Source organism: Manacus vitellinus, unplaced genomic scaffold, assembly GCF_001715985.3.
Source record: "Manacus vitellinus isolate BGI_N305 unplaced genomic scaffold, ASM171598v3 scaffold_30_pilon, whole genome shotgun sequence".
Lineage (NCBI taxonomy): Eukaryota > Metazoa > Chordata > Aves > Passeriformes > Pipridae > Manacus > Manacus vitellinus.
This window is the reverse complement of record NW_021940291.1, coordinates 7,811,196-7,836,606: the sequence shown is the minus strand read 5'-3', so window position 1 is coordinate 7,836,606 and position 25,411 is coordinate 7,811,196. Positions and strand designations below refer to the sequence as shown.

Below are 25,411 nucleotides of genomic sequence, written 5' to 3'. Positions count from 1 at the left end.
TTTTTTTTTTTTTTTTTTTCCCAGACGCGACTGTTTGGTGTGGCCGCCGGGGTCACACGGCAGCTGCGGAGGGGCCGGGGGCCCTGGTCCGCAGCAGCGGCAGCAGAGTCCCTGTTTCCATGACCTCAGCGGGGGGCACAGCTGGTGGCAGCTGCAGCACCATCTGCTCGGGGCTGGGCCCCCGCCCCTGCCTGGGGCTGCCCGGCCAGGTACTCCAGCCAGAGCCAGTGCTGGAGTGTCCCCAGGGGGGGCACAGCCACCCACAGCACGGGCACCCCAGGGAGGGGCTCTGCCGGTCCCCAGGAGGGGTTTGCAAAATGGAAAAGTAAAAAAAAACGAGAGCGGGACGAAAGCTACAGAGCCCCGACGGTGCGTGCAGATGTCAGTGTCCCTCCGCGGAGCCCGTATTTATGGAATGCTGTCAGCACGTCATCTGATTTGTAGCAGTTCGCACGGAGGGAAGGGAAAAGGGGGGGGGGGAAGAAAAGAGATGCCAAGGCACCCCTAACTTTCCTCTTTCATCGAGAGGCTTCTGAACACGACGAGAACTTTATCACTTTTCAGTTCGGTATTGCAAAATCTGCCACACCACCACGCAGACAGTGCTTCCCATTTCCCTGTCTTCACCACTTATTAAAAAATAAAGAAAAATGCTTACTTCTTCTATGCCCAAGGAGTAAACACATTTAGAAGTTTCTTTTAAACATTCACATTCAACCACAGCACAGCACAATTCTGTATCAATATTGCTTCCTAGTGCCAGTCGTGAAGGAACTGGCTCAGACAGTCCTGACCACCACATCAGCCCAGCTGAGCTCTGCCAACTTCACAGGTTTCTTCCAGGTTTACTCCAAAAGTACCAAAATCAGAACTAGGAATTTTGTGTGAAAACAAGCTGAGCTCTACAGTTCTCATCGGCACAATTATTTCCAAAGGCTAAAACATGTACCACTTACCATACATTTTGCCTTCATCTGATAAGATGATTTTCCTCCTCCCACATGGTGGATAGATAGCTAGAGCCTCCTGAAAGCTCTGTTCAATGTCAGGGCTCCAGACACCTTCTGCATCATTGTCAATAGGTTTATCTGCAGAATCACTCATTCTTTCAATATCTTCGGCAGGACTCTCGCTGCCGCTCCAGCTGCTGGGCTCAATGGTGATGGCTGGGGTCTCCAAGCCTAAGCCTGGAGTCTTCAAGGAAATAAACCTGCAAAACAAACAAACAAACAACCCCGAAAGGCATTAAAGACATGGAACTCCAGGTAAACATTTCTGTCTACTTTGATGCTAAGTTAACTGCAGCTGAGCAGGAATGGCCGTAACACGAGCATGGGGTGCACCCAGGAAAAGTGAAAAACTAATAACCATTCTACCTCAAATGAGCACAGGTGGAGCAACAAGGCCGTCAGAAGGGGAACTCTACCACATTTTCTGTGTGCAATTACATGAAGGCATAGAGCATCAGGTTATTTTTCACAGATAGACAAAGTGGGTCTTAATACTTGGAAAAACTCTCCAGCCACATTTCATCTGGTTGAAGACTGGCACCCTTAAAATAACGAGCCAGACCCTCAGGCAGGAGTAAATCAGCGTACTTCCACTGGCTGGAAGGAAAGCACACCAATTTATGCCACAGTGACCACCAGAGCCTAAACCCACTTGAACCTAAAAACAAAAGCAAAAACTATTGTTCGCATTCATCCGGATGTCAGTGGAGTAAATGGAATTACACTAGTGATGACACAGCTCAATGCAATGAAGTGGAAAAGGCTGTAATTTTCAGATCTTACCCAAATAAATAATACAATAAGAAGCTGAGCTACATACGAGAAGAAATTTTTTAAATGATAATATCAGAGAAAGGAATTACAAGAAAAGATATATGCTCTGCTTGATTTAAAAGGTCTCTGTCACAGAACCATAGCAGAACAAAAATTACAAGCTTCAAGTTGCTGAATCAATTTAATAAGAAATAATTTAATATAGCTGCACCTGCTCACACCAGCAGAGCTGCAGATCTGTCAGTGTTCCTTTTATATTTTTGAGAGAAATACAACTCTGCTATAAAGACTTGCTCCAGGCAAAAAAGCTGCTATACCAGACCACATTCACCTCTGGTGTAATTCTTCAAGAAGTCAGTGAAATAACACCAGGAAGAGATTTGGCTCAACGTGTCTAGGCATAATGCAGTTTTATTTTGAAAAACGAAGAAGTTTGGTGACTCTAACTAATCTAAGTGGATGGGAGTGTTCAAACATGCACACATGAGCTGCAAACGCACTTAAAAATCCAGTTTGCTGCGTAAACACTCAGAATCCCCAAACTATAACAGTTTTACTCTGCTGGGGCAGAGGAGAGGGGCTTCCCCTTCTGCACACCTCCATGCTCATGCTGATACACCTCTCACTGGGATCTCACAGGATGCCCATAAAACAACAGGTGAAAAGTGGCAGAACGGCATTTACCGCACGGAGAAAGAAGGGGAGGTTGTACATGGAAGGCCATGACACCTCTGAGCTTTGGGCTGGAGAACTCCCTGAAAGAGGAAATATTTTCAGCAGCCCTCACTCGAACTCACCAATCAACCAATCGCTAGAGATAACCAAAACCTGACAGTCCAGTCCCTCGGAGGCTACGGTGTCTTGCAAAAAAAAAAACAACAGAGCTGAAACCGGGGAAACAGGGAGCAGCCTCTCAGTCTCACAGACCAACATTACCAGTCTGACATCCAAAGTATGGGGTATTTCCACTCCTCCAGGCTCTTAACAGGAGCTCGGAGGGATCAGCACATGTGAAATGGGCTCCCAAGAACTTGATTTTCCTTACTCGCCCGTCTGTTTCCATAAATGAGGCATTTCTTAACTTCACATTGGTTTGAACATTTCAGCACAGCAATCGCCAGGCTAATCACTGCCTCAAACGCTTTTTAATAACTGATAATGAGGGAGCAGATGGATTCGCAGGGAACCACACACAAATGGTAAGTGGGTGAGAAGTCTGGCCAAATGCACCACTTATTATCTGGGAAATCCAGAATATACAAAATTTTTAAGTTCTCATCACATGAAGGGAGATGTAAACCTTGGTAAAACAGTGAAACACACCATCCTTCCTCATCCTCAGAAGGTTGAATGGTTGATTCAACCCCTGCAAGAGTTGAAACTTGTATGTAAGATTAAAGTCAAAGCATAAACACAGCGATACCGGGAAAGTACTGACATTAAACAATCATGTCCACTTAAGCCTCCACATACAGGGGGAATTTTAGGTAAATGAGAGGTAATTGAATGTTAACAGGGATAATTAGGGAGGTTTCAGTTTTATTGCCATAGTGCAGGGGAAAATGGCTACTGGAGGACTTCACATGATCGAGACCACCACTGAGCATTTCACCAGAAGACAGCACCAAATGGGACTGTTTCCTGGGTCTGTTCTTCAGAGGTGACTACAGGAGGAAATCCTTCCCCTCCCTGATCCCAGGCTCAACAATATGCAATGCACAGCACAGCCACAGGCAGCTTTTGCTCAGCCCAACCACCCTCTGCTTACAAAATCTGTCACAGTCATAGCCTCAAGTCTTATTATCGCCCTATAAACCAGCCCTTGTTATTACATTATGCCGAAATAATTAAAAAGCACAAGGATCACAGTGAGGCTCTAAAGTAATTAATGTTACTTGATATTCATGTTATATCTTGCATCGTGTTTACTGGTGAATTTTCACTAAGGTGCTATCTCCCTTCCCATTCCTTTTTACATACTTGGATATCATCTTGAGGCATTAGTAGCTACTATTCCAGACTCTAAAATGTAAGACAACCAAATGTTTCTTCCAGAACATCTGTACAACTGGGGCAGGAAGCAACCTGCTGGAAGAAAACCTCTCATACTAAAGGTTATTTTCAGTGATTTCTGTTTTGGTGAATGCTGACACTACAGATCAATCTAGAGGACCAAGGAGAAAAAAACACTTGGATTACAACTGCTAAATGACTCCCTCTTATTTCAGGAAAATAATGAGCTAACTCAGTTAATCACTTCCAGCTCACCTCTGCATATCAAAAGGCAATTCCACATCCTTCTTAGCTTGAATTCTAAGGACCCAACTGTGACGAAAAATTTCAGACTTCTTACGCTGAAGTTCTTCACGATTATCAAAAATAATACAAGCTGTTGACAGATGAACTTTGTTTCACATTTCTAATGAGCTATGAATCTCTTGTGAAACATGTGGATTTACAATCCAATTTAAATTTATAAAAATTGTTTTTAAAAGCAAGCCTTATTTTTATTAGCAAACTCCAAATCTTGCAATACCAACTTCCAGCAGACAAAGAGTTAAGCTCCTGGGGGTAATCAACCCCACCTCCCTTCACCAGAATCAGAGCTTGTACACATGACAGATCATTCTAGGATTATTTAAAGCACACTACTGCAGTTTAGGAGGTCTCTCCTAACTAGAGTTTTCCTTCCAACACCAGTCTTACATATTTCAAGACAGCTTCCCCTGTGCATAACACTCCTTTAGCTGCAACCCCAAATGCATCCTTCCTGCAGTTGCTTTCCATTCTCTCCAGTTAAGTCACTTCTAAGTATATCTTTTGTTGTTCAGTAATTAAGACACTTTTTCTCTGCACAATGGAGGTATCTCCCCCACCCCCCCCAAACAACACAATGTTACATTTCGGAATGGAGAAATTAGTAGGGGCAATAAAGGATTTTATAAACAGGTTTTATCGCCAATCCATTCAAGACAGCTCGATGAGGTACAAGATAGGACTTATTATCATTATGTTCCCTCAGTAGATCAACTTGAAAAATTACTTTAAAAACACAGAGAAACAAGACTAGCCATTGTCAGAGTTGATCAAACCAATGTATTTAACTAAAACCAAATGATAGTCTGCAACTTCTTATCAAGGGAATGGTTTCTTTACTTGCACAAAACACTCTCTTATGCCTTCACTTTATGAGCAATGCAAACCTGGACTTGCTCAGAAAGCTGCTGCTCACAGACCAACAACTGAGATCAATAGCTCCTCACAGGAGCATAGGACAAGTGCAGATTTAAGGCCTTGATATGTTTCATACCCTTCAATATTTGCACAATGAACCAACATGAAAACACTGTCTTTCAAAAGTCATTACGGACGAATCTTATTTCATAATATCTTGCAAAAGTTAAACCATTTTCTCTGTTTGCTTAATTCATTTACTTTCTTGGATTTCAGTGTACAGGTGCCAAATGGTGCCTTCACTGTGGTGTCACATAACCACTGGAAGAGGATTAATACTCTGCAGATATTGGTGCAGGAACACGAGAATGACTGAAAACATGCCTTGATTCTGAGAGGTGTCTGAGAAAGAAAACATTATATCCCCCAAGTCTTCTAAATTGTGTCTGCTTGAAGGGGATGAAGTGTAGGTATTTTTGAGATAATCTACAATGGCACCTGCAAGAATTGGCAGGTGAGAAAGCACCAGTGTAGTTATCCACACTGATCTTCTGGCTATGAATAGCTGTAGATGGCTGTTCTTTCAACCAGACCAATATTCCTAAAACCTGTCTTTCAGAAAAACTTTAATTCTAGAGGTAAAGATTTTTAGTGTTGAAGGGGTAAATTACACTTTTAAAGATACATTTTATTTTTGTGAACAAACTCAGCTTCAATTATATAAAAACAATGGGATCGAGAATTCAACAAGTTTTTTATAAACATCGAGATGATAATGAGCAGATGAGTAAAAACCAACTAATTCTAAATTTGCAGATGGCAAATTTTCTCTGAAGGTTTGAAATGTTGCAGGCCCATGGGATTTTCCTTTTGCTTTGTTCAGCAGTGCAAATCCACAGCTGGAGTGCTAAAGCTCTGGAGAGAATCCAGAGGAAGAAAGTTATCAGATCTAGAAAACATGACCTACCAGGAAAGGAATTAGGTTTGTTTAAATTTAGAGAAGGCTGATGTGAGAAGATAACCACTTTCAAATAAGGAAAAGGTAAAAGCAAAGCAGAGAAGCAACTCTTGGCCATTTCAACTTAAATTGCAGCAAGAAAACTCTAGGTTGGTCATTTGGAAGACTGTTCTGACCCTACCAAGTCACACCCTGGAAGCATCTGAGGGCACGGGGGAACTGCTGGAGAAGAGAGGTTGTTCAGAGGAGGTGACACAAATGTTTCTCAGGATCAATGCTCAGCCCTGTCTGAGGTAGAGAAATGAACTACATGATGCCGTGAGACTCAGCCCCAACAGGAGGAAACCTGCCCTGGGAGCACATCCTTGACTAGGCATGGGGGAATCCAGGTGCCCAAGAGACTTCACACATGTCCTAGTGACCAGACAGCTTTGTCAGCTGCAGGGCAGGAATCCAGGCAAAACCAGGCTTCCTACTGCAGGTGCCTGTGGAGCTCCACGCTCCTTCACTCAGCGCAGTCTCCTTGCACAGGAGCTGGGCATCCTGCTGGGCATCCTCCTGCATGAGCATCACTGGCAAAAGCCACCCGTGAAGTAGCTCATCAAGGCAGCCAGGATGGGGGAAGACCAAACCACCAGGCTGGGGAGGAGAAGGTTCCATCTCCTGCTGGTACTCTCCATGGGAGTTTTGGGAGATGAGGCTGCCTCCAGTGCTTCCAGATATCTGTTGAACTGCACAACTCTTGCCATCATATCCAGATTTCTCAAGCTCTTTCTGCATTGATTAAATTAAATATGGAACTGGTGGAAAGCTTGAATGAATTTTACTAGGATTTTATGTTTCTATGTTGCCAGTAAAAGTATCTTTAAAGTGTTTATGCAAGTCAAGCATATAAAAAATAACTTTTTTATTTAAAAAGAAATTTACACTATGGATTTTCTAGCTGTGATAGGTAAGTATATATAGATTTTCCTGATTCACTGAGGTGTTCTTCAGGCATTACTTTCAGGAAAACACTATATATATTCAAGCCATTTTATATATAATTTCTTTTTATGAGGAAAGGATATAACACAGTATGAAGAATAAAAATGTAAATAATTTACAGAGCATTCAGTGGTGAAACCATTAGATTAAAATGACTTTATATTGTATTTCTGTTACAAGTTCTACTTATCAGCAGTTATTCCCTCTAAGAAGAAAGAGCACCAGGAGACAGAAGCAGCCCATTTGTAGGATAAAGTTTTCCTTTAAAACTCAGTCGGACTAATTCAGCCCTTCACATTTGCCACTGAAATGAAATAAAACAAGTTTTTCTCTGATTGCATGAACACTTCAGGAAGAAATTTTGATGCTGTGCTTTTTCAGTGATCACATAGTTGCATGCAGTGATGCTTCCATGTACTTTCTATCGTTCATATAAACTACCTTTGTTGCCCTAAGATAGAAGTTACCATTTCTTGCTTGGGATTCAAGCTATGTATTAACTGCAAGCTACCTATTTCAGATTTGTCTTTGGGATCTGTGCAGGAATAACATGATCAGTTCAACTGCAGCTACAGAACACCTGTGAAGAGCACATGATGCTTTTTTCTGAAGCGAGTGCATTATGCAGTGAATTCAGGCACACTTTCTTCTCCTCAACTACCGCACTCAGGGTAAACATAAAAGTAGCAGGAAGACAGACAGTGCCATGTCAGTGTGTAAAATACCAAGAACATGTAACATAACATCAGTGAAGCGATAGTTTTCTTCCAACAGAACTCTGCACCCTGATCATCTGAGAAGGTTTACATGTGTATTTTCACAAACTCTGAGGAAACTTACTGAACAAAGAATGACTTAGATCTGCAAGAGTAGGCAGCATATAGGCCTAAATGCAAAATTAGGATTATATGAACTATTTATAAAAAGAAACAATGCATTCTCCTTGAATTGCCTTTTTTTTTTGCTTATAGAAACAGATTACTCAGCAAAGAGTGGGTTGATGCTAATACATGGGAATTCTTCCCTTTGCAAACAGCTTTCATCTCTGCATTCTTTATGCAAGTGAAAAGAGTATTTGGTACCACTCTGAGGGCCTCATTTATTTATTTTTCCAAAAGCTGCTTTTGTTGATATATGATTATTGTTGTAAGGATACTGAGTCATTGACTCCAACCCAGTTTTCTTTTCCATTAGTTTTAATTTCATACTGTTAATAAAACAGTTCATCTTCTCAGTGGGGAAACGACTGGATTCTGACTGTGACTACACCACACTCCTGGGCTCTGTCAGCTTTGTGCTGGCTCACCAGGACACCTTCAGCAAGCGGCTACAGTTTCAAAAGCATACATATTAACTAGCTAGCGGCCAGCAATCCAGCTTGAAAAACTGCTTTTTAAGGGGCTACACACCACTCGAGGGCCATGGTCTCCCCGGATTACCGAGTTATCACCGGGTAGGTGAATCTCAACATACCCGTTGTGAATGCCTATCTCATTACAGTCACAGCTGCTGGAGATACGATTCCTTCCCCTGTGATACCGAAGCAGCCACGCTCATCCTAGGTGCTAGAGCTCATTTACACCCAGCTGGCTTCAATTATAAGGGTGTTCCTGGCATTTCACCCAGCTCCAGTCCTGCATCGTGGTGGTAACCAACAAAGATTATCCTCACTACGACTTGGCACTCGGCAGGATGAAGAACGTTGAGCGCCGTGTCTGTCTTGCTTTTGCTAATTGCCAACACGAAGCGAAGGAAAGGATAAAATATTTACCAGCCCTCAGAAGGAGAAGCCATTCTTTCTGCCACTGCAGGAAGAGACTGTGCAACAACCCAGCCGCTGTGCTGTGCAGCGGGAGCTGACCGTGCCCCTCCTGTCACCCAGCGGGGACATGGTTTGTGAATGGCAACGGCAGCATCTATTACCAGTGTAATGCCATGCCGTGCTTGCCCCAGCTGTGCTCCAGCTGTGACTTTTCTACGGCAAAAGTTGCTATATATTGTGAAGTGGGGATTATTAATATTTCGCTCAATCGCCAATTATTCAGCTTTTAGAGGAATGGTCGGTGGCCAAGGCGGGTCTGTCCTTACAGGGAGGGGAGGCTCTGCTCCCAGAGAGAGTGATATGGCTTGGGCTGGCCAGAGAGCTGTTCTTTGGCACTGAAAATGTCAGTGCCCAAACTACTGCACTGCAGGTCTGTAAGAAACATTTCCCGACCCCAAGGCCTGTACGTAGAGGCCGCAGAAGGTCCCTCAGGGCCAGATCTGCAGCCACTGCTTTGCTTGGGCCGTGTTCATGGAGCACGTGTTTGGCAGGTCACTATAACTCATTCTGCTGCCAACACATGTAAACAGAAAACAAAAACTAGTACATGTGGCTGTCAGGGCAATATGTTTTTTGACGTACAAGACTGGAAAAAGGGACACGAAAATAGATGCAGTTCTTGCTTACGCGCAATAACTGTCTGTTCCTTGAGTGCCTTAAGTTCAGTCACCCAGAGGAAGCTGAGACAGGGATTCCTTCTGCACAGAGGCTCTGTGCCTTCCCAGTGACTCCACAAATTATTAATTACACTGTAAATGCCCTAAGAAAACAGACACTGGCCCTCCTTCAGCTCCAGTGCTGTTCATCTCTCCCTACCTCTCCATACACATAGCTTTGGGATCTGGATCTGGGTACAGACACAAACACACTGAATACCTTTGGAGCTATCCATCTTCTGCATCTACTGGTGGTTTTCCCACTGTTTCAGTCCCATCTACCTGGGGCTATGGGAATGATGTAAATGGCTTTCCCATGTGCAGACAGACGATCTCTTCTTTGTAGTTTGCTGTAACTGCCCTGTTTCCCACAGCACCACTGAGCATGACTAGTAATTTTGTACCTCAGAAGACAAGCTGGAACTATTAATACCACATACCAAGTGTTATAAATACCAGAATTAGGTACATCCTTGATCTCTGGTGTGTTACTAGCTTCCTGCTGGGACCACATATGATCCACTGCTCACACATATGATGGACCTGGCAAGTCATTCTGTCTAGATGTAGCTCTGAATTCATTTGTTTCCCCAGTTTCCTAAGCCTCCCTAATTTTATTGGAGTTCCCATGTCACACAGACATGTGCAAAACCAGATGCAATCCTTCACATTCATGGCTCTCTTATTCTATTCCTGGCATATGACTAACTGCTTTTGTACTCCGGTATTAGATTTTTCTCTCTCTCTCTTTTTTTTTTTTAATAACTTGTTTTCAGGATGAAAGTTTTTTTTTCCACAATGGCTGCAAAAACATCAGTGTTCACTCTAACAGCTCTGAGTGAGGTGGGAAAAGGGACAGAAAACCACCTGCTTGAACAACTTTATGTAAGTTCACTCAGGAAAGGGAAAACCAATGCTATTTGAAGGGTGGTCCAAAGTCTTACTGGTTCATATGTAACATAAAACTTTTGCCTATATAAAAAATATTTTATATAATGATTTAAGTATTCTGTTAAAAAGGTACAAAGAAGGCACAGTGGAGTAAAAGGTTCGTTCATTTACTCAGGTGCATTTGTTTAAACAAGAAACAGCCACAAGATTAACCCTTTCCCCATTCCAAGCTGAAGAAGGACCCTTCTTTTATGAAGCAGGAGAAAATCAAGTTTTGGACAAAGTGCAACTTCCAGTTGGCCAAAGCCACCCCTGGAATCCAGCACTGGCACCTTTTATCCCTCAAGACCACTTGTTCTCTGCTTTGCAGATGTTATACAAACACTCCTTTGTGCAAGAGCAAACACACACACACATGCACACACAGACTTTCTCAAACATTTGTTGAAAGAGCTAAATTGCAGCTAAAATTCATTTTACAAGTTAAAAAACTACCAAACACTATCCATGAGCTCTATCCCTCTAAAGTTGCTACAGACTTGTTATGAATGACTCATGCTCACCTGAATGTGCTGGTTTTGTACCAGGCAAAACCAGGAGAAAACAGCTTTATTCTGCTTTGGTGTTACTACTTGAGCTACCGCCCCGGGCTCTGATTCTGCCAACACAGAGCCATTTTATACATATGAATAATCACTCCAATTTTAATGAAGCTCCTCACATCTCCATTAGCAATTGTTTTGGCTGGAAAAAGGCCCTGCCTATCAACCCTGAAGGAGCCTGGAAACAGAGAAGTGATAATACTGGGAGGCTCACTTTGGGAAAGGCTGTGGTTTTCTGGTGATAGGACACAGAATTGCAAGACAACAAAAAAAAAAAAAAAAAAAGGAAGGGGTGAAATCATAGCGCCACAGTCCTCAGCAGGGCTGAGATTTGATCCCAGTTTTCTGGCCTTGTGCTCACCAACTCTAAACAGAAAGAGATTTCAGAAATCAGCATATGAGATCAGATAGGACTTGGGGTCCATGTAGACTAGTCACAACATGTCTAGTGTCTTCATCGCATGCCAACACTGGAAACCCCACCTCGTGTTTTTGTGTATAGAGAAAAATCAAAGCAACAATTCTGTTTGCAAATGCAGTAGCTGTCAAATAAAAATATTTTAACTCATTCTGTTTTCCAGCTGCTAGCAGTAGTGTTATGGGTAAATTACCTGCCAAATTAAATTTTAAGTCTGAGTTGTTTATCTATTACAAAGGAAGCCTTCTACTTAAGGAAATGAGCGTTACTTAGACAGCACTTATACACCAACTTCTTTCTTCCATCTCACTCTTGCCTCCAACACCTGTCCCTCACAGGTGGTGAATGCATTGGCAGTGGCCTCACTTTGTCCATATGACTGTCTCATACAGATAATGGCAGGTCTACAGCTTGCATGCTGTCCATAATGGAAAATTTATTTCTGACATCTCATATAAGATTCCCCTGAGGACTGAAGATGCTTTTATGGACCAGGACTTACATGTTCTACAAGGGAGTAGTAGAAAACGCTCTCCTGCTGAGATTCTGAAACAATCCCAAACTGTGGCAATCTTTAATTGCTGGACACAAGTAAACCCTACAATAACTAGCTATAGCATTTTCAGAACTCAATATAATAGTTATGCAGTTATTCTGCACTTCTCTTGTAGTTATTGCCTGTTGAGGAAGCAATTTCTGTCTTAAGCTCTGACTTATATTTCCAGTCTATTTCAACTCCTTGTTCACTGTAGTTTAATCCTGCTTCAGGAGGTGTCAATTTTCCACAAAAATAACTTTGCTGGCAACCATTAGAATTGTGAATTCACTGGACGCTGGCAGAGCTAAAGAAGAGATGGTGTGGTTCAGGCAGCAGAAAACAAAACATTAAAAACCCAAACAAAAAGTACAAGCCTAGGAACTAATCCTGATAATTCTCCTGGGCTTTAAAAATCTTGAATTTAACAAAAGTACCGATTTCACAGCACACTCATTTCTGCCACAGCACCCCTTCCTCCCCTGTGCTCACCATTCACAGTTCCATGGGCAATCATCACCTGCCTCTCCATCTGCCTGAAGGACAGCTCCCCTTGTCCAAGACCTCACCTCTTATTTCCAGCTCCAACTCCAGGCCCAAGTGCCCCTTCTCACAAGCTGCTGTGTGGGAGCAGGTCCATGCCCAAGCTTAGCAAACCCCAGCCATCCTCCCCCCTCCTGAGTCACCCCTCTGCCCCACCGCAGCCGGAGCCACTTCCTGGGAGGGGAGCGCTGAACTTGTCCAACTCCACAGCCATGGAGGTCTGTGCTGGGGATTTGCACTGCTGTCTGTTCGCTCATGCCAGGGACTGACATCTGTCCCTGCCACATGTGGAAGAGGGGGTGGGATGGGAAATGAGCACCAACAGAAATCCTTACAGAAAGGAGCCTTTCTAAAGCAATGAGGAAAACCCATCGAATTTATTACAGAAACAGAGCAAACACATGGACATATGTTGTCCCTTATCCTGTTTCAGTCAGGACCTTCCACTTCTTCTCTGTCTGTCAATCTCCTCCATTTGACAGGAGGGACACAAAAGGGGAGTGTACCCTTTCAAGGCTGATTTCAGGGGGGAACTGGCTAGTGTAACTAATTTCCCTGTATGTTTTCTCCACTGGTCCGATGGGGTTCCAGCAGACCTGGAGTGGTTGTGTCAGCCACATGTTGTGTGTACTGCTCCTGAAATGGTTCAAACACTGCAGAGTCCAGCTTGGTTCTCTGACCAGTGTGGGCAGAAACACCTTCCCAGGACAATGCTGTTATTTAGACTGCAAGGTCTCTGAAGGAGATAGAAGGTGGCTTTTTCAAAGTTTTTGATACAGTTTTGCCATCCTAACTGGGGTCTCAACGAGATAGTTTTGTAGTAATATGAAAACGTATTACATTCCACAGAATCCCCAAGGGAAGGAGAATATACAATAAAATGCCAACAGTGTTTTCAAATGACAAAAGATAAGTGCCTCTGCCCACAGTGGTCAAGAGGACCTCGCTAAAACCAGCCAATAGTTGCAATTTCTGCTATAAATACAATGCCTCTAACACAAGTATTATTTAATATCTGAAGGTTAGGCAGTACCAAAACCTGTTTATGAAGAACAGTTAATGCTCATGCAAGCACAAAGTCCTATATAAAATATTTAGTCAAGCTCAGAAAAAGACAAATAGCCTCAATTATTTATACTTTTAAATTATCTTAAATCACATTAGCTCTCCAAAATTACCTCTGTTTTTCATAATGTCTATGCACAAATGTTCCTTTAACTCAATGGATGCTTTTATTGTAGAGAAAACTGAACACTTGTAGCATGGCTTCTCCAGTATGTTTCCAGTTAGAGGCTAAGGGTGGCTTCATGTTGATAGCTGAGACTTCAAGTTTCACAATTTAATTCACCACCACAAAACACCATTAAAACCCTGGGCTTTTTTTCTTTCTAAATTCCAGGTTGCAGGCTTTTCAGTCCTTGAAGGGCAGGCCTCTTTTTAAGCTAGAACAATGTCTGACTTGTATGAAAAGCAAATGTCAGAATGGCAAGTCTACAGGAGATCGGACCATGAATCTTTAAGTATCTAGTGGTGTTTCTAGTGAATCTAACACTTGAAGAAAAGCATTAGAGTGCGCTTGGTTCTTCTCCTACTTAGCCATTGACTTGCTGTATGATTCTTTAAGCATTCCTGTGCTTTACCATTTGTCATATCCTGTTCACTGAGCTCAATCAGGTTGCGATCCAGTGCCCTCAAAACCAAACAAGCCTTTTTCGACTTACTGCTAGTCAAATCCTTGGAAATCCTAGACAAATATATTGCATTTGATTATTTGAGTTATTATCATTAAATGAATATGAATTAGAAGGAGAAAGTGACCCAGGCAAAAAAGAATGACCCAGAAAGGGAATGAGCCAGCAAGTGACCCAGAGAAAAGAAAGTATTTTGGCTTCCTTCCTCAGAATAGCTGTTGCTTTCCTCAAATAACATTTCTTAAATTTTATTTGAAAGTACTAAAAAAATGCTGATGAACATTACAGTAGAAGCAAGCTTGGCTCTTGATAGAGAAACACTGTGACTTAGAGCCAAGGACTTTTATTTTTCACATGTCAATTATTTTTTGAACAGCATTTCCTGGCTCAATGTCACTGCACCACAGATAGATATGACAGCAGATAAGTGCATGAGATTTTAGATCAACAAGAGTGTTACTTTTACAATGAATACATTTGTAGTCAGAGCTCAAAAGTAGTTTTATTTATGCTGTGCATGGAAGATGTATTGCACACTGTTTTATTAATACACTTTTCTTCTTAAAATGGAATGTAATTCAAATTTTCTGACACTGCAGCTGCAATTTGATGGTTGGATTTACTAACCATGTGGATTTACAGTAACAAACTCTTCAATTTTCATTCCTTCTCTAGCCCACCTTTCTGCCACCTTGATTTATTTCTGTTTCACAGCTGCGCCTACCAAATGATTCTTGCTCTCCGCACTTTTCCACCTCTTCCTGCAGCTGATCCAAACTAAAACACAAGTTTTCTGGATATATGAAATTAAAAAACTCTCACAGCAAGAATACAATGTCCAGAACTGAAGGGTACACTTTACCAGGGGGTGGGGGAAACAACCTGAGGTTCAAATCTGGAAAAGCTAAAAAATTCTCAGTTTGGATTCCACCATCAGTAGTCACTACAGCACAACAATAACTCTCCCAGAGCTTCTAAGGAATTTACCCATCTCCGGTATTTACAGCACTAGCCACCATAAGCAGTAATTGCTGGAGTTACATAAATATAGCCCCAAATATTCCTCTCTCAAAATCGGCACTGCTGCTGTTAAAACTGGCACCAGAAAACCTTAGTAGCACAGATATGATCCAAAATACAAACCAATCCAAATAAATAATGAAAACCAGATCGAAACAAAGCAGAGAACAAGCGAACACTGAGGGTCAACAAAATGAAATTAATAGGTGAAACAATGATGAAAACTGAAGGAGCCTGCTCTCAGCTCCTTCCCCTCCGAGATGCCTCCACAGCACTAAGGCTGTGAAGGAGACCTGGGTGCCGTGTCTCATCCAGCAGAGAGCTTCCCTTCCATAGTGTTACACAGGGATTCAAAAGGGCAGAGCCCAGGATGAAACTCTAGTCCTGTGTTTATGTATTAATTACTGAAAAGTTACTTAACCTTGAGCCATATCCTAATGTAATGAGCTTGGGCATCCTTAAGTCTCTCGGAAAAGGAGCTGAAGGCAAACTGGCTTGTCTTTACTGCCGAGCAGCCCTGCCCTGGGTCCTTCCTTATGGATATTCCAGACACTGCCCATCAGAGGCAGGCTCTGACAGACCAGAAAAGTGGGCAGACTTCAATTACAGGGACACTGCACTTCCAGGGCAGCCCAGCTGCCAACCACGCAGAGATTTGCAGCGATAACAATTATACTTAAAAGCCTCACTACACGTTTGAATGCATTTACACATTCTCCTTTTACTCTCTATTTATTATTAATGGCAACTCAACTAATATCAAGACCCCAGTGTGTTTGGCACTAGAGGTGCACAGAAGGGCAGCAAATTCTTGCTCTGAGGAGTTTACAGTCTAATTATAAATGACAGCAAATGGAGGGCAAACATTATGAGCTGTTCTGCTTTTCATCAGGAAATTTAACTCAGGTAACAATTTTTAACCAGATAGAAACAATTACACATTATATCATGTACCACAGGCTAGGCTGCAGACATATCCTAGTCAGTCTTATATAGTGAGTGACAATGGCCACTTCCAAGACAGATAACCAAGGTCACAGAAGATTCGGGGCTTTACCTGCATGGAGATTTTGCAGGAAGCAAAAGGGAAATTTAGTTTTGTTCAAGTAAGTCACACTCATGCTTACATGTAAGCATGTATTTAAATCCACATCTGTTCACCAAAGGACTTAATATGCATTAATCCCAGAAAATGCATCTGATGGCATTTTGCACTCCCTCAACTTTTACGTTTCATTTCTAAGTCCACCATAAATTAGCTGCCTGTGTAACTTCTTATTAATCAGCTGTGAGGTGGTAAAAGTCAAAAGTGACTGTTATAGATGTCTACAAAAAAAGGATTTTGAGGCCATAGCTGATAAATTCTGTCTACCTGAGGACTACACTGGACATTCACAAGGACACCATGGCCTTATCTGTTTTACACATGTTGAAACTTTGCATCCACCCTTGCTCTGTTAGCACAATCTGCAGACCCATATGAGAGGCACCAAGCTCTGTGCAGCTGGGTATGAGCTGCACACTGCCATTTGAGGACCCCCTCAACAGCCATCATGTAGGAGAGCACTGGGGGCTGAGCTGAGGTAACCACAGTTCATGGGGGAACAGCTTCCATGGAAAGCCCAAACATTGGGGAGTAGGCTAATACTCCACAGAGAGGCCCTAAGGCTGTAGCTTTAGTACTGGGTTCAAGTGAGCAAGGAGCCCTCTATCTCCTAGACCACAAATGAACTTTGCATCCTAGGTGGCAAACACAGCTCTCCTCTCACTGGGGTGGCCTGAGCAGGATGTTTTTGCATTCAGCCCTCTTGGAGGCCATAGCTCAGTACTGAAGAGCACCAGAGACCTACCAGCTGTGCTTTAGATATAAGAGATTAATGTCATGCTGAGACTTCATCTGCTGCATTTCCTACTGCTTTACAATAAGATTTGGGCTCTGAACTCTGCAGACTGTCCTGTAGGACTGGTGACTTGCTGAGCCCTTCCCAGGGCCCCAGGACGACCTCTTGTGCAGAACCTCGTGCTCGCCTTTGTTCGCAAACAACTGACCCGCAAGTGCAGGAGGTGCCAAGCACCACATGTTCCACTGAAGCCAACTCGTATCACAGGGGACTCAAAACCCCTCCAGGACAAGAACTCAGTTTGCTAATGTGAGGTACAGAATCACAGGCACCACTTCCCAGATTGGACAAAAAATGGGCATGTACAGTTCAGACTCCCACAAGTGCATGCCTCTGTTTTAGGAAGCCAGAAGTACCTAGCAAGCTACTGATTACCAGCCACGTCCATGTAGAAGAAGGGTTATTCATTGCACCACATCAGCTAAGAGTCTTGGGCTTAAAAATCATTCTGTTCCCACTAGCAACTTCACAAACAACTCACAGAACAGGAGCAAAGGTCTTTATGGCTCCTACATTTCCAAGGCCTCCCCAGGCTACCTTTGTCCGCTTTCCACAGCTGAGACACCTAAGGCTCCTCTGACCCTTCTCCATGCAATGAGAGCCCTCTAAATCACATGTTGCCAGAAGAGATCTCTCTCTCTCCAGGAAAAGTACAGCTGCAACACATCTATGGCAGCTAAGCCATACTGCAGGAATCAAATTCTTTCTGGTCATCATTCTGTATTCTCAAACAGACAGAGGTTCACACAGGAAGATCTGCAGGTCTCCCCAGGAGTCCCGACTTCCCACACTGCAGATGCAGGTGGAGAGGACTTTGGTGTTCACACAGGCTGGAGCACTGAACCTTCCTGGGCTCAGCCCTCTGCATGCATGGAGGGTTGGCTCTCACACTCAGGCTTGCTGTCGTGGATTCCAAATGGGGAGCCGAGCTATTGTTCTAAAGTAATAGTAAAAATGCGGGATACATTTCACAAGAAGGGTCTGAAAACCATTTTGCTACTGAAAAAAAATAAAAAAATTTACTTAGGGCAGAATTGGACAATTAATCTTCTCGGATTCAGCAGAGTCAAAAATAGTCTGTGTCTTATAGATATTCTGCAACCTTCTTTATGCCATGGCCACAAAAAATGACAACTCAGGGAAAAACACATTGTATTTCAGACTTCTCCTTCCTAAAAAGCAACGTTCTTAACCCCAGCCAGACTCATAAGAATGATGTTCAGGGACTGCAGAAACTCTGAACACTTTTGAGTATCCTTCTGTGATTCTCCCTCAGAGAAACCACCATGGATCAGGTAAATAAGAAATTTGAGGAGGAGGTAGCTGCATGTCCAGAGTACACTCCTTCCTAGATACTATGAAGAGAAAAAATGTTTATACTCTTGGAAGACAGCATAATAATTTGAATTACAGGTCCCTCCTCCCAGGTAGCATCAGGGTTAGACAAGTGATGCAGAAAGCAGATCTGAGAGAGGCTTGAGATTTACTATAGTAAATTTATAGTATATTTTGAAAAAATCCTCAAGCCATCTTTTAATCTTCGTCTTTCTTCAAATGATTTCAGATAGTCTAGCAGGATAAGGAAGAGAGCAATGAGTACATGGGTGCTGGTGACTCCAAAGCTGGCTGCCCAGCAAATCAGTACCAGAAACAGGGTGAAATCTGAGAGACAAAGAGGGTGCTTTCTGTCTCCCACAGTGTAATTATGAACTAGATTGTGGGGGGGGGGGCTCCTGCCTGTGCTGTGACACACATGGCAGCTCCTGGCAGTCCAGCCCATCACCAGGACTGATCCAGAGGCAGCGTAACTTCGCTCCAGCAGCTGTGAGCTCAGAGGGATTTCTCACCAAAACCATAAAGCAGAGCTGCACGGTAGGACTTGGGGATGCAGATTAAGGAAGCCACAAGTGGTTTCTTGTTGCCCTGCACCCTCCACTACATCAGTTAGGAGCTGGCAAAAAACCTTCCCCTCTGGCTTTCTCAGGCTTTCAGCATATTCCAAGTAGGGGAAGGGCACCTTGGCTTGCAGTAGCACACGCCTGGCCTCCTCTCTCTTCTCACTCAGGTAATGAAGCTTCTAAAGGACTACGAGTCAGGACTAACAGCATCAACAGCAGAAGAATCTGGACCCGAGATGCCTGTCACCAGGAGTTTTGGGTCAGGGAAAGTTGATCCTTAATGATTCCTACCAGTTTCAGTGTGAATTCTACAGCTGATCTGACACGACAGAAAGGCAGCCCAAGACAGACGACACAACACCCCCTAAGAACGGCCTTAGTATCAGGGACCCCACACCCCCACTTAACCTGGGACACAGCTACCGAGGCACACACAGCACTGGCAACACACAAAAGTCTTCCTTAACATGTGGCCTGATTCCACAGGAATATTAAGGAACAAAGGAAAAACAAATACATACAGACGTTCACGCACAGCTGGAAAATATGAGTTCAATCTTGCAAAGTGAAGAAAGTGTCAGATCTTGTCTGTGACTTCATACTCACAGTGGAGCACAAAATGTTTAATTTCTGCATCCTATTCCAACAAAGTTGCTCCGATTTTCAGGGAGTTTGGCTTTTACAATTGGACGAACGTGATTATGAATGATTTGCATGAGGGACTTTCCCAGGCATGCTTTATAAGCTCACTAAGGCTTCTCAAATTGTGTCAGTCTTTTCTGTCTCACAGTAAAACTTCCAGATTTCTTTCCCAGGGACTTGGAACTGTGCACACAGTTTTCACCACTAAGTGAAAACCTTTCTCTATAGAAAAAATATGCCAAAATCAGAGTATCTGGTTCCCTGTATCTTCTTTTTCAACTTTCTAGAGTCTTTTTCTCACCATTTTAATGTCATAAGTTCTGCAAACAACAATTCTTTGGGTAAAAATTAGGAAATGTTCTTTCCAGGCATTTAGCACTGAATCTTAATCTGTGTCTATGAGCCCACTGAGAGTTCCACATAAATTCCAATTGCTTTTCCACTCCATTCTTTTTTCCATTCTTGAGGATTGTTGTTGCATAAAGAACTCTGTAGGATTCTATTTTATTTTTTTATTATTATTTTTCTTCTTTTTCTGCTATATAAATTATCTATTTCTCTTTGGTACTCTTTTCCTTTCAATGATTTACTTTCCTGTGAAGGAGGGGGAAGGCAAAAGCAAGTTTCAAATATGAAAGTAAACACCTAGATAACTGCAGAAATAGTCAGGTAACTACACACAGTGAGATGGAGATCAGAAATAAAGAGAATATTATGCAGATAATAGAAACTGTCACTTGTTAGACACATCAGGAGCCTGCTGTGACCTCAGACCTGTGGTCACAGAAGCCAAAATCAGTTAAAACCTGCAGAGAACATTACAGACTGTATTTAAGATTTAGACTGAGATCTCCACATTAGAAACTCTGCTATTATTTTAATTCTTGATTGATGTTTGAATGTTTAACTTAATTTTGGCTGTTGCTTCTTTTTTTTTTTTAATGAACACTAACTAATGGTTTCATTGCAGTCTTAAGGATGGCTTTGTTTCATGTGCAAAGCAAACATTTAGGGAAGGGTGCGATTAAAGCCAAACAAGTAAATGTTTTACAGAGATAGTTTAGAAGCTACAGTACAACAAAGCAAGTAGTTAGTTAAATGCTGAAAATCTAACCTGTGTGCATAGATGCCCCTTATGTCTCCCCCTCAGCTTCTTTTTTTTGTCTTCTATTCTTATGCTTGAAAAATTATTCAAAACCACGAAGAAATATACTGGGAGCAAAGCAAATTTTTCAGTCCCAAAACAAGTTCTGGTGCCCAGGTTTTCAAGAGGGTGTTGCCAGTAGTGAGCAGGCTAAACAAAGTTTACTGAAACTGCCTTCAGCAAGCGTGGCAGAGCGTAAAAAGGGAGTAGGGGGAAAAATCTGTGTCTTAGACTCTTGGCAACTGCTGGAACAGCAGAGCATACTTTTACCTCAAGTGTTTACCTAATAATTCACCAGGAAGTAAATAGAAATTATGACCTCTCAAATGGACATTTATGCCCAGACATCAAACTATCAGAGGGGGAGGGGAGATTTCTAATCCACTTCACAGAGGAAGGAGTACACGCTGTTCGAGGCGCAAACCCACAGAGCCAAAAACGCGGAGAGGTGCAGCAAAGCTGGACTCTTCTCCCATCTGTTTCGTTCTTCCCCCAGGAGCGGGGGACGTTCTGCCAGCACAAGCACATCCCACAGCACAGGGTGCACCTCCAGAGCCTGGCTCTGGAGCCCAGGGAGGGGGCGAGGGGCTGGCAGGGCTCTGCCGCGGGAGCGCTCCCGGCACCGGGCGGGGGTTGAGCCCGGGCCAGGTACCAACCCGAGCCGAGCCATCTGTGCGGGGAAGATACGCCCATTGTACGGGAGCAGCGACCCAGGCGTGATCCTTCTCCGTAGGAAAACTACCGTCAACAAAAAAAAGGCTGGTTTTTCTGCTAAACAGGGAAAGTAATCATCGGGAGCAAAGCCGTACAAAGCTATTTACTGGCGCTGTTTAAATCTAAGGGGTTTTCCTCCCTCCTCAAAAAAAAAAAGTTTCCAAAAAAATCCTAGCTGTTACTATCTGTAAATGATAGTTTATGGAGAGGAGAGAAAACACAGGGCAGGCAGTAAATCAGCTTACTAACTGATCCAGAGTCCATTACCAAATGTTTTTTATTACATGTATGGCTTCACTAATTTCTGCAGTGCGTTGTAGGCTATTTCTGGAAGCTTTAAAAATGCGTGATGCTTCTGCATTTTAATACTTAACAGTATGGTTATTTCAGTTTATTAAACAAGAAAAAAGAGGGAATCTGCTTGGCTGCAATTGGCTTTCATGTCACAAAAGGACTAAGTCAGTGCAAAAGCAGCCAAGCAGGAACCCTATTTAAGTTCAGCATGAAGAAAACCTTTCCAACCTCTTACACCAATTAGGATAATCTGGGTCTTTTGATGTTAAAATCCCCAAGAATCATATGGAAATCATAAAAAGTGCAGTATTTAAAACAGATTCAGAGTGCAGATAAAAATCATTTTTCCTTCTTAACATTTCCACCAGAGCTGGGGGCACCATCAGCTAACAAATTCTTCATAAAGCTTATGTCCCTTGTACTGCAGTGTTTGCTCAGGGAAAGAAAGGGATGATGAGGGAGGCTGTCCCTAAAAGTAGCCACTCCTAAAACAACAGAGCACCTGGGAGGCAGAGCTGGGATGCAGCTGGAGCTGGGCCAGGCAGGCACCGGGGGGAGCAGCAAGGCCATCCCTGGGCCCTGGATGCAAGCTGCTCCCAACCAGGGGAAAGGAGACCCAGCAAGGACACAACGTGATCCAGTGGCCAGCTTCTGAAATCTCAGCCCTTGGATGCTTTGGTGGGCTTTGTACAGCCTTCCCTAAATGGATGGCATCCTTCATGACCATGAACAGAAGCTGCAGGCATTGAAATAACATGCTTGAATCTGTGCAGTGAGTTATCTTTAGGTGAAAAGCACTTTGTTTCTTTATATTGGACTATTCCTGAGGCCTCCAAATTTCTCCAAGTGTCCTGCTTCCAAGCAAACTCAGGGCAAGAATTCTGTTTGCCTTGACAATTCAAAAAAAAAAAAAGACCATGGGCAGGAAAACGAGGGATGTTTTGCTGGATGCAGTATCGCAGAGCTGGAGGGATGTTTCATTTTCTTTAAATAGAATTCTGATCAACATATTTTGCTGTGAAATCTGACACAATAATGAACCTTCGTTAAAGGCCACATACATATATAAATATATATATATACACAGAGAGAGAGAGAGAGAGAGACAGACAGACAGACAGAGACAGAGAAGGCAATTTGACAACAGTCTCCCAGAGACCATAACATAGTATTTTCTGTAATGAGAGAGGATAAACACACTTTCTCATGCAATAGGAAGCATCAATACAGCCTCCCCAAGGAGCTAGTTACATACTACTACTCCTACTACATGTGTGTAAGATGTTGTACAAAGCAGTTCCCTAGAGGCAAGGGGATGAGGAGGTGACAAGACTGGGGCTGAGTGGGGACACACACAACTCAAGAACCTCACACTGGCATTCGAATAAACTGAAAAGTAAGCAAAACTGTTCATGTTTATACAAGCAACTCGACTGTACTCTAAGAGAGGACAAGGGTATGAAACTATGTCCTTATAAAGTAATGCTCATCTTTTACTTATCTAACAAAAAGAAACACAGGAGAGGGTCAGAGGCTGCTGAAGGAAAAATACCCAAGTGTTAAGGCCAGAGAAATGGAAAACAAAGTTTAACAAAGACAGGAGTATTTGCAGATAGAGCACACAACTCCCCCCCCTTAAACACAGCTTATTTTTCTATAAAAACAAACATGGAATTGTTGTCGGTGGCATGCACACCTCTGTGAGAAACTGATATTTAAATTGTCAGTTTGACAACCAATAAAAACAATAGTAAAAAAAATATTAGCATTACAGCATTACATTTCTATAAAAAGAAAATCAGTAGTAGTGTTAAATATGAATGTGAAATCATCCCAGTTTTCAGTTATATGTTAGGAAATTCTCATACAGATTGTGAATTTCCTTTTACATCCCAGAGTAACACCAGAACTGTCATTAATATTAATTACAACTTCCATAATTTCACAGTGCCTGAATTGCTTGCTATTCCTAGTATTTGTAGGAAACAAGCCGTGCAGTTCCTGACACAAATATTATTCCTTATTAGTTTTGCAGCTGAATAATATTCAGCCTGTAACAGAATCCTCCTAGGACTGAAAAGTACTCTTGTGCACACGGATACACGCACAAAAACAACAACTGAAAGCTAAAAGCAAACTTGCCGAGAACTTCTGGGTCAGCTTTTGACATCACCCATAGGAATGAAATCAGACACCGACCAATCCGGCACCATGAGCCTGGCAGTACAAAATAAACAAAAGCTGGGCCCAGGGCTCCACAATGAGGAAGGGAAGTGGAAGAGACTATTGTTCCGAAAGCTTTTAAATGATGTTGCTTTATTTATTTCTTTTGACAATGCCTGAACTGAATCTTTAAAAAGGGAAAGGACCCTCTCCCCCCTTCCCTCCTCCCAGGATCTGTTAAAACAGAGTGTGTGTGTGGGGGGGTTCTTTTCCCTGTTGCTATTTGTTCTCTTCAACAATGTTTTGTGAGCCCTGTAAAGCGAACCACACTATGCCGGCGCGGCGTGTGGGAAGGCAGCGTTCTTCCCAGCATCTCCACAGAGGCTCAGCTCCGACTCTTGGTGCCAGATTTTCTGAAAAGCTGGGCAGGCTGGGTGCTAAGCTCTTTTCAAAATCTGACCCTTATTTAGGTGCCTTCCAGGAAGCTGAGGTCTTTAGAAATCTGGCAACGAGCACAGATACCGAGCATTTCGGGAAGCTGGGGCGGGCAAGAACTGCGTGATGAAACCACCTATCTGGGTGTTCCCCCAGAAGAAAAGTGCCAAAAAAAAAAAAAAAAAAAGAGACTCTTCTGGTCTCTTTGCTCTGTGCATGGCTGAACCTGCCCCAGCTGAAACCCCTGCATGAGACTCTAGGTAATTATTCACACGAGTGGGCCGAGGAGGACACACAGCGCGGATAGTGCACAGCCGATGATTCACTCCTTGGACACTCTAACCTGTCACTGAACTCAAAAGATTTAGGATTAGGCCCAGAGTTCACTAAAAGCACACATGGTGTGTTTTTTTTCAAAGTTCAGCTCAGCTGAACAAAGCTAGCTGAATGACTTCAATCCTCTCAGTGTTTCCCTAAGGAAAAAAAAAAAAAAAAAAGCAGCATATGTCTATAGTTTGGACTGGACCTGTTGCCCCTTTCCCATTTCTAACCACGCTGCATAGACAAGTGTACAGGGACAAGTAAATGCACTACAGAGGTAAAAGATAAGCATGGATCCTGGAGTTCCACAGGTAAAGAATATCATTCTTACATCTTTAATAAAACAGACCTTTTTCTACTCCTGCCAAGAAAATTAGTCCTAAGGTGCACACAAATAATTACATATTGTGGAACAGTAAATTATTACAAATGCCATAGAATTCAAGCAGCCCAAAGTCTGGGCCAGATTTTCAAATGTTTTGCAGATGCTTATGGTTTGCTGCAAAACTTTTGTCAAGTTACCCACACAACACAGCATTTACTGAAGGATTTTGGCACATGGTAATTCATTTTCTTTGTGCAGGTGTTGCATTCCAGAAATATTTTGTCTTCTTATAGAAGACTGCTGGAATTTTACTTAAAAAAAAAAAAATCATCATGAAGGAAACCAGATCCTCTCATCTGGGACAGAAAAAAAGCACACCCCAAAATCAGTTCACTTGCCTTTTCTTTCTTTTCAGGTGAAAGAAAATCCCTTTACAAGTAAAAAATCTATTCAAAATATGTTACAGATGTCTGGTATTTTTGCAAAACTCACA

At 42.7% G+C, this 25,411-nt stretch overlaps 1 protein-coding gene across 5 annotated transcripts in view; it reads right to left on the bottom strand.

The window, feature by feature from the left end:
• The window catches only part of TEAD1 (TEA domain transcription factor 1), a 157,516-nt gene that overhangs the window by 102,842 nt on the left and 29,263 nt on the right, over window positions 1-25,411 (bottom strand). For 4 of the 5 annotated variants that reach the window (XM_018076056.2, XM_018076054.2, XM_018076053.2 and 1 more), the window contains exon 2: window positions 957-1,210. In XM_018076056.2, the coding sequence (XP_017931545.1) occupies window positions 957-1,104 (148 nt within the window). In that variant the 5' untranslated portion in view covers window positions 1,105-1,210. Of the gene's footprint in view, window positions 1-956; window positions 1,211-25,411 lie in introns of those variants that run through there. The other variant, XM_008930795.2, reaches the window with a different exon arrangement.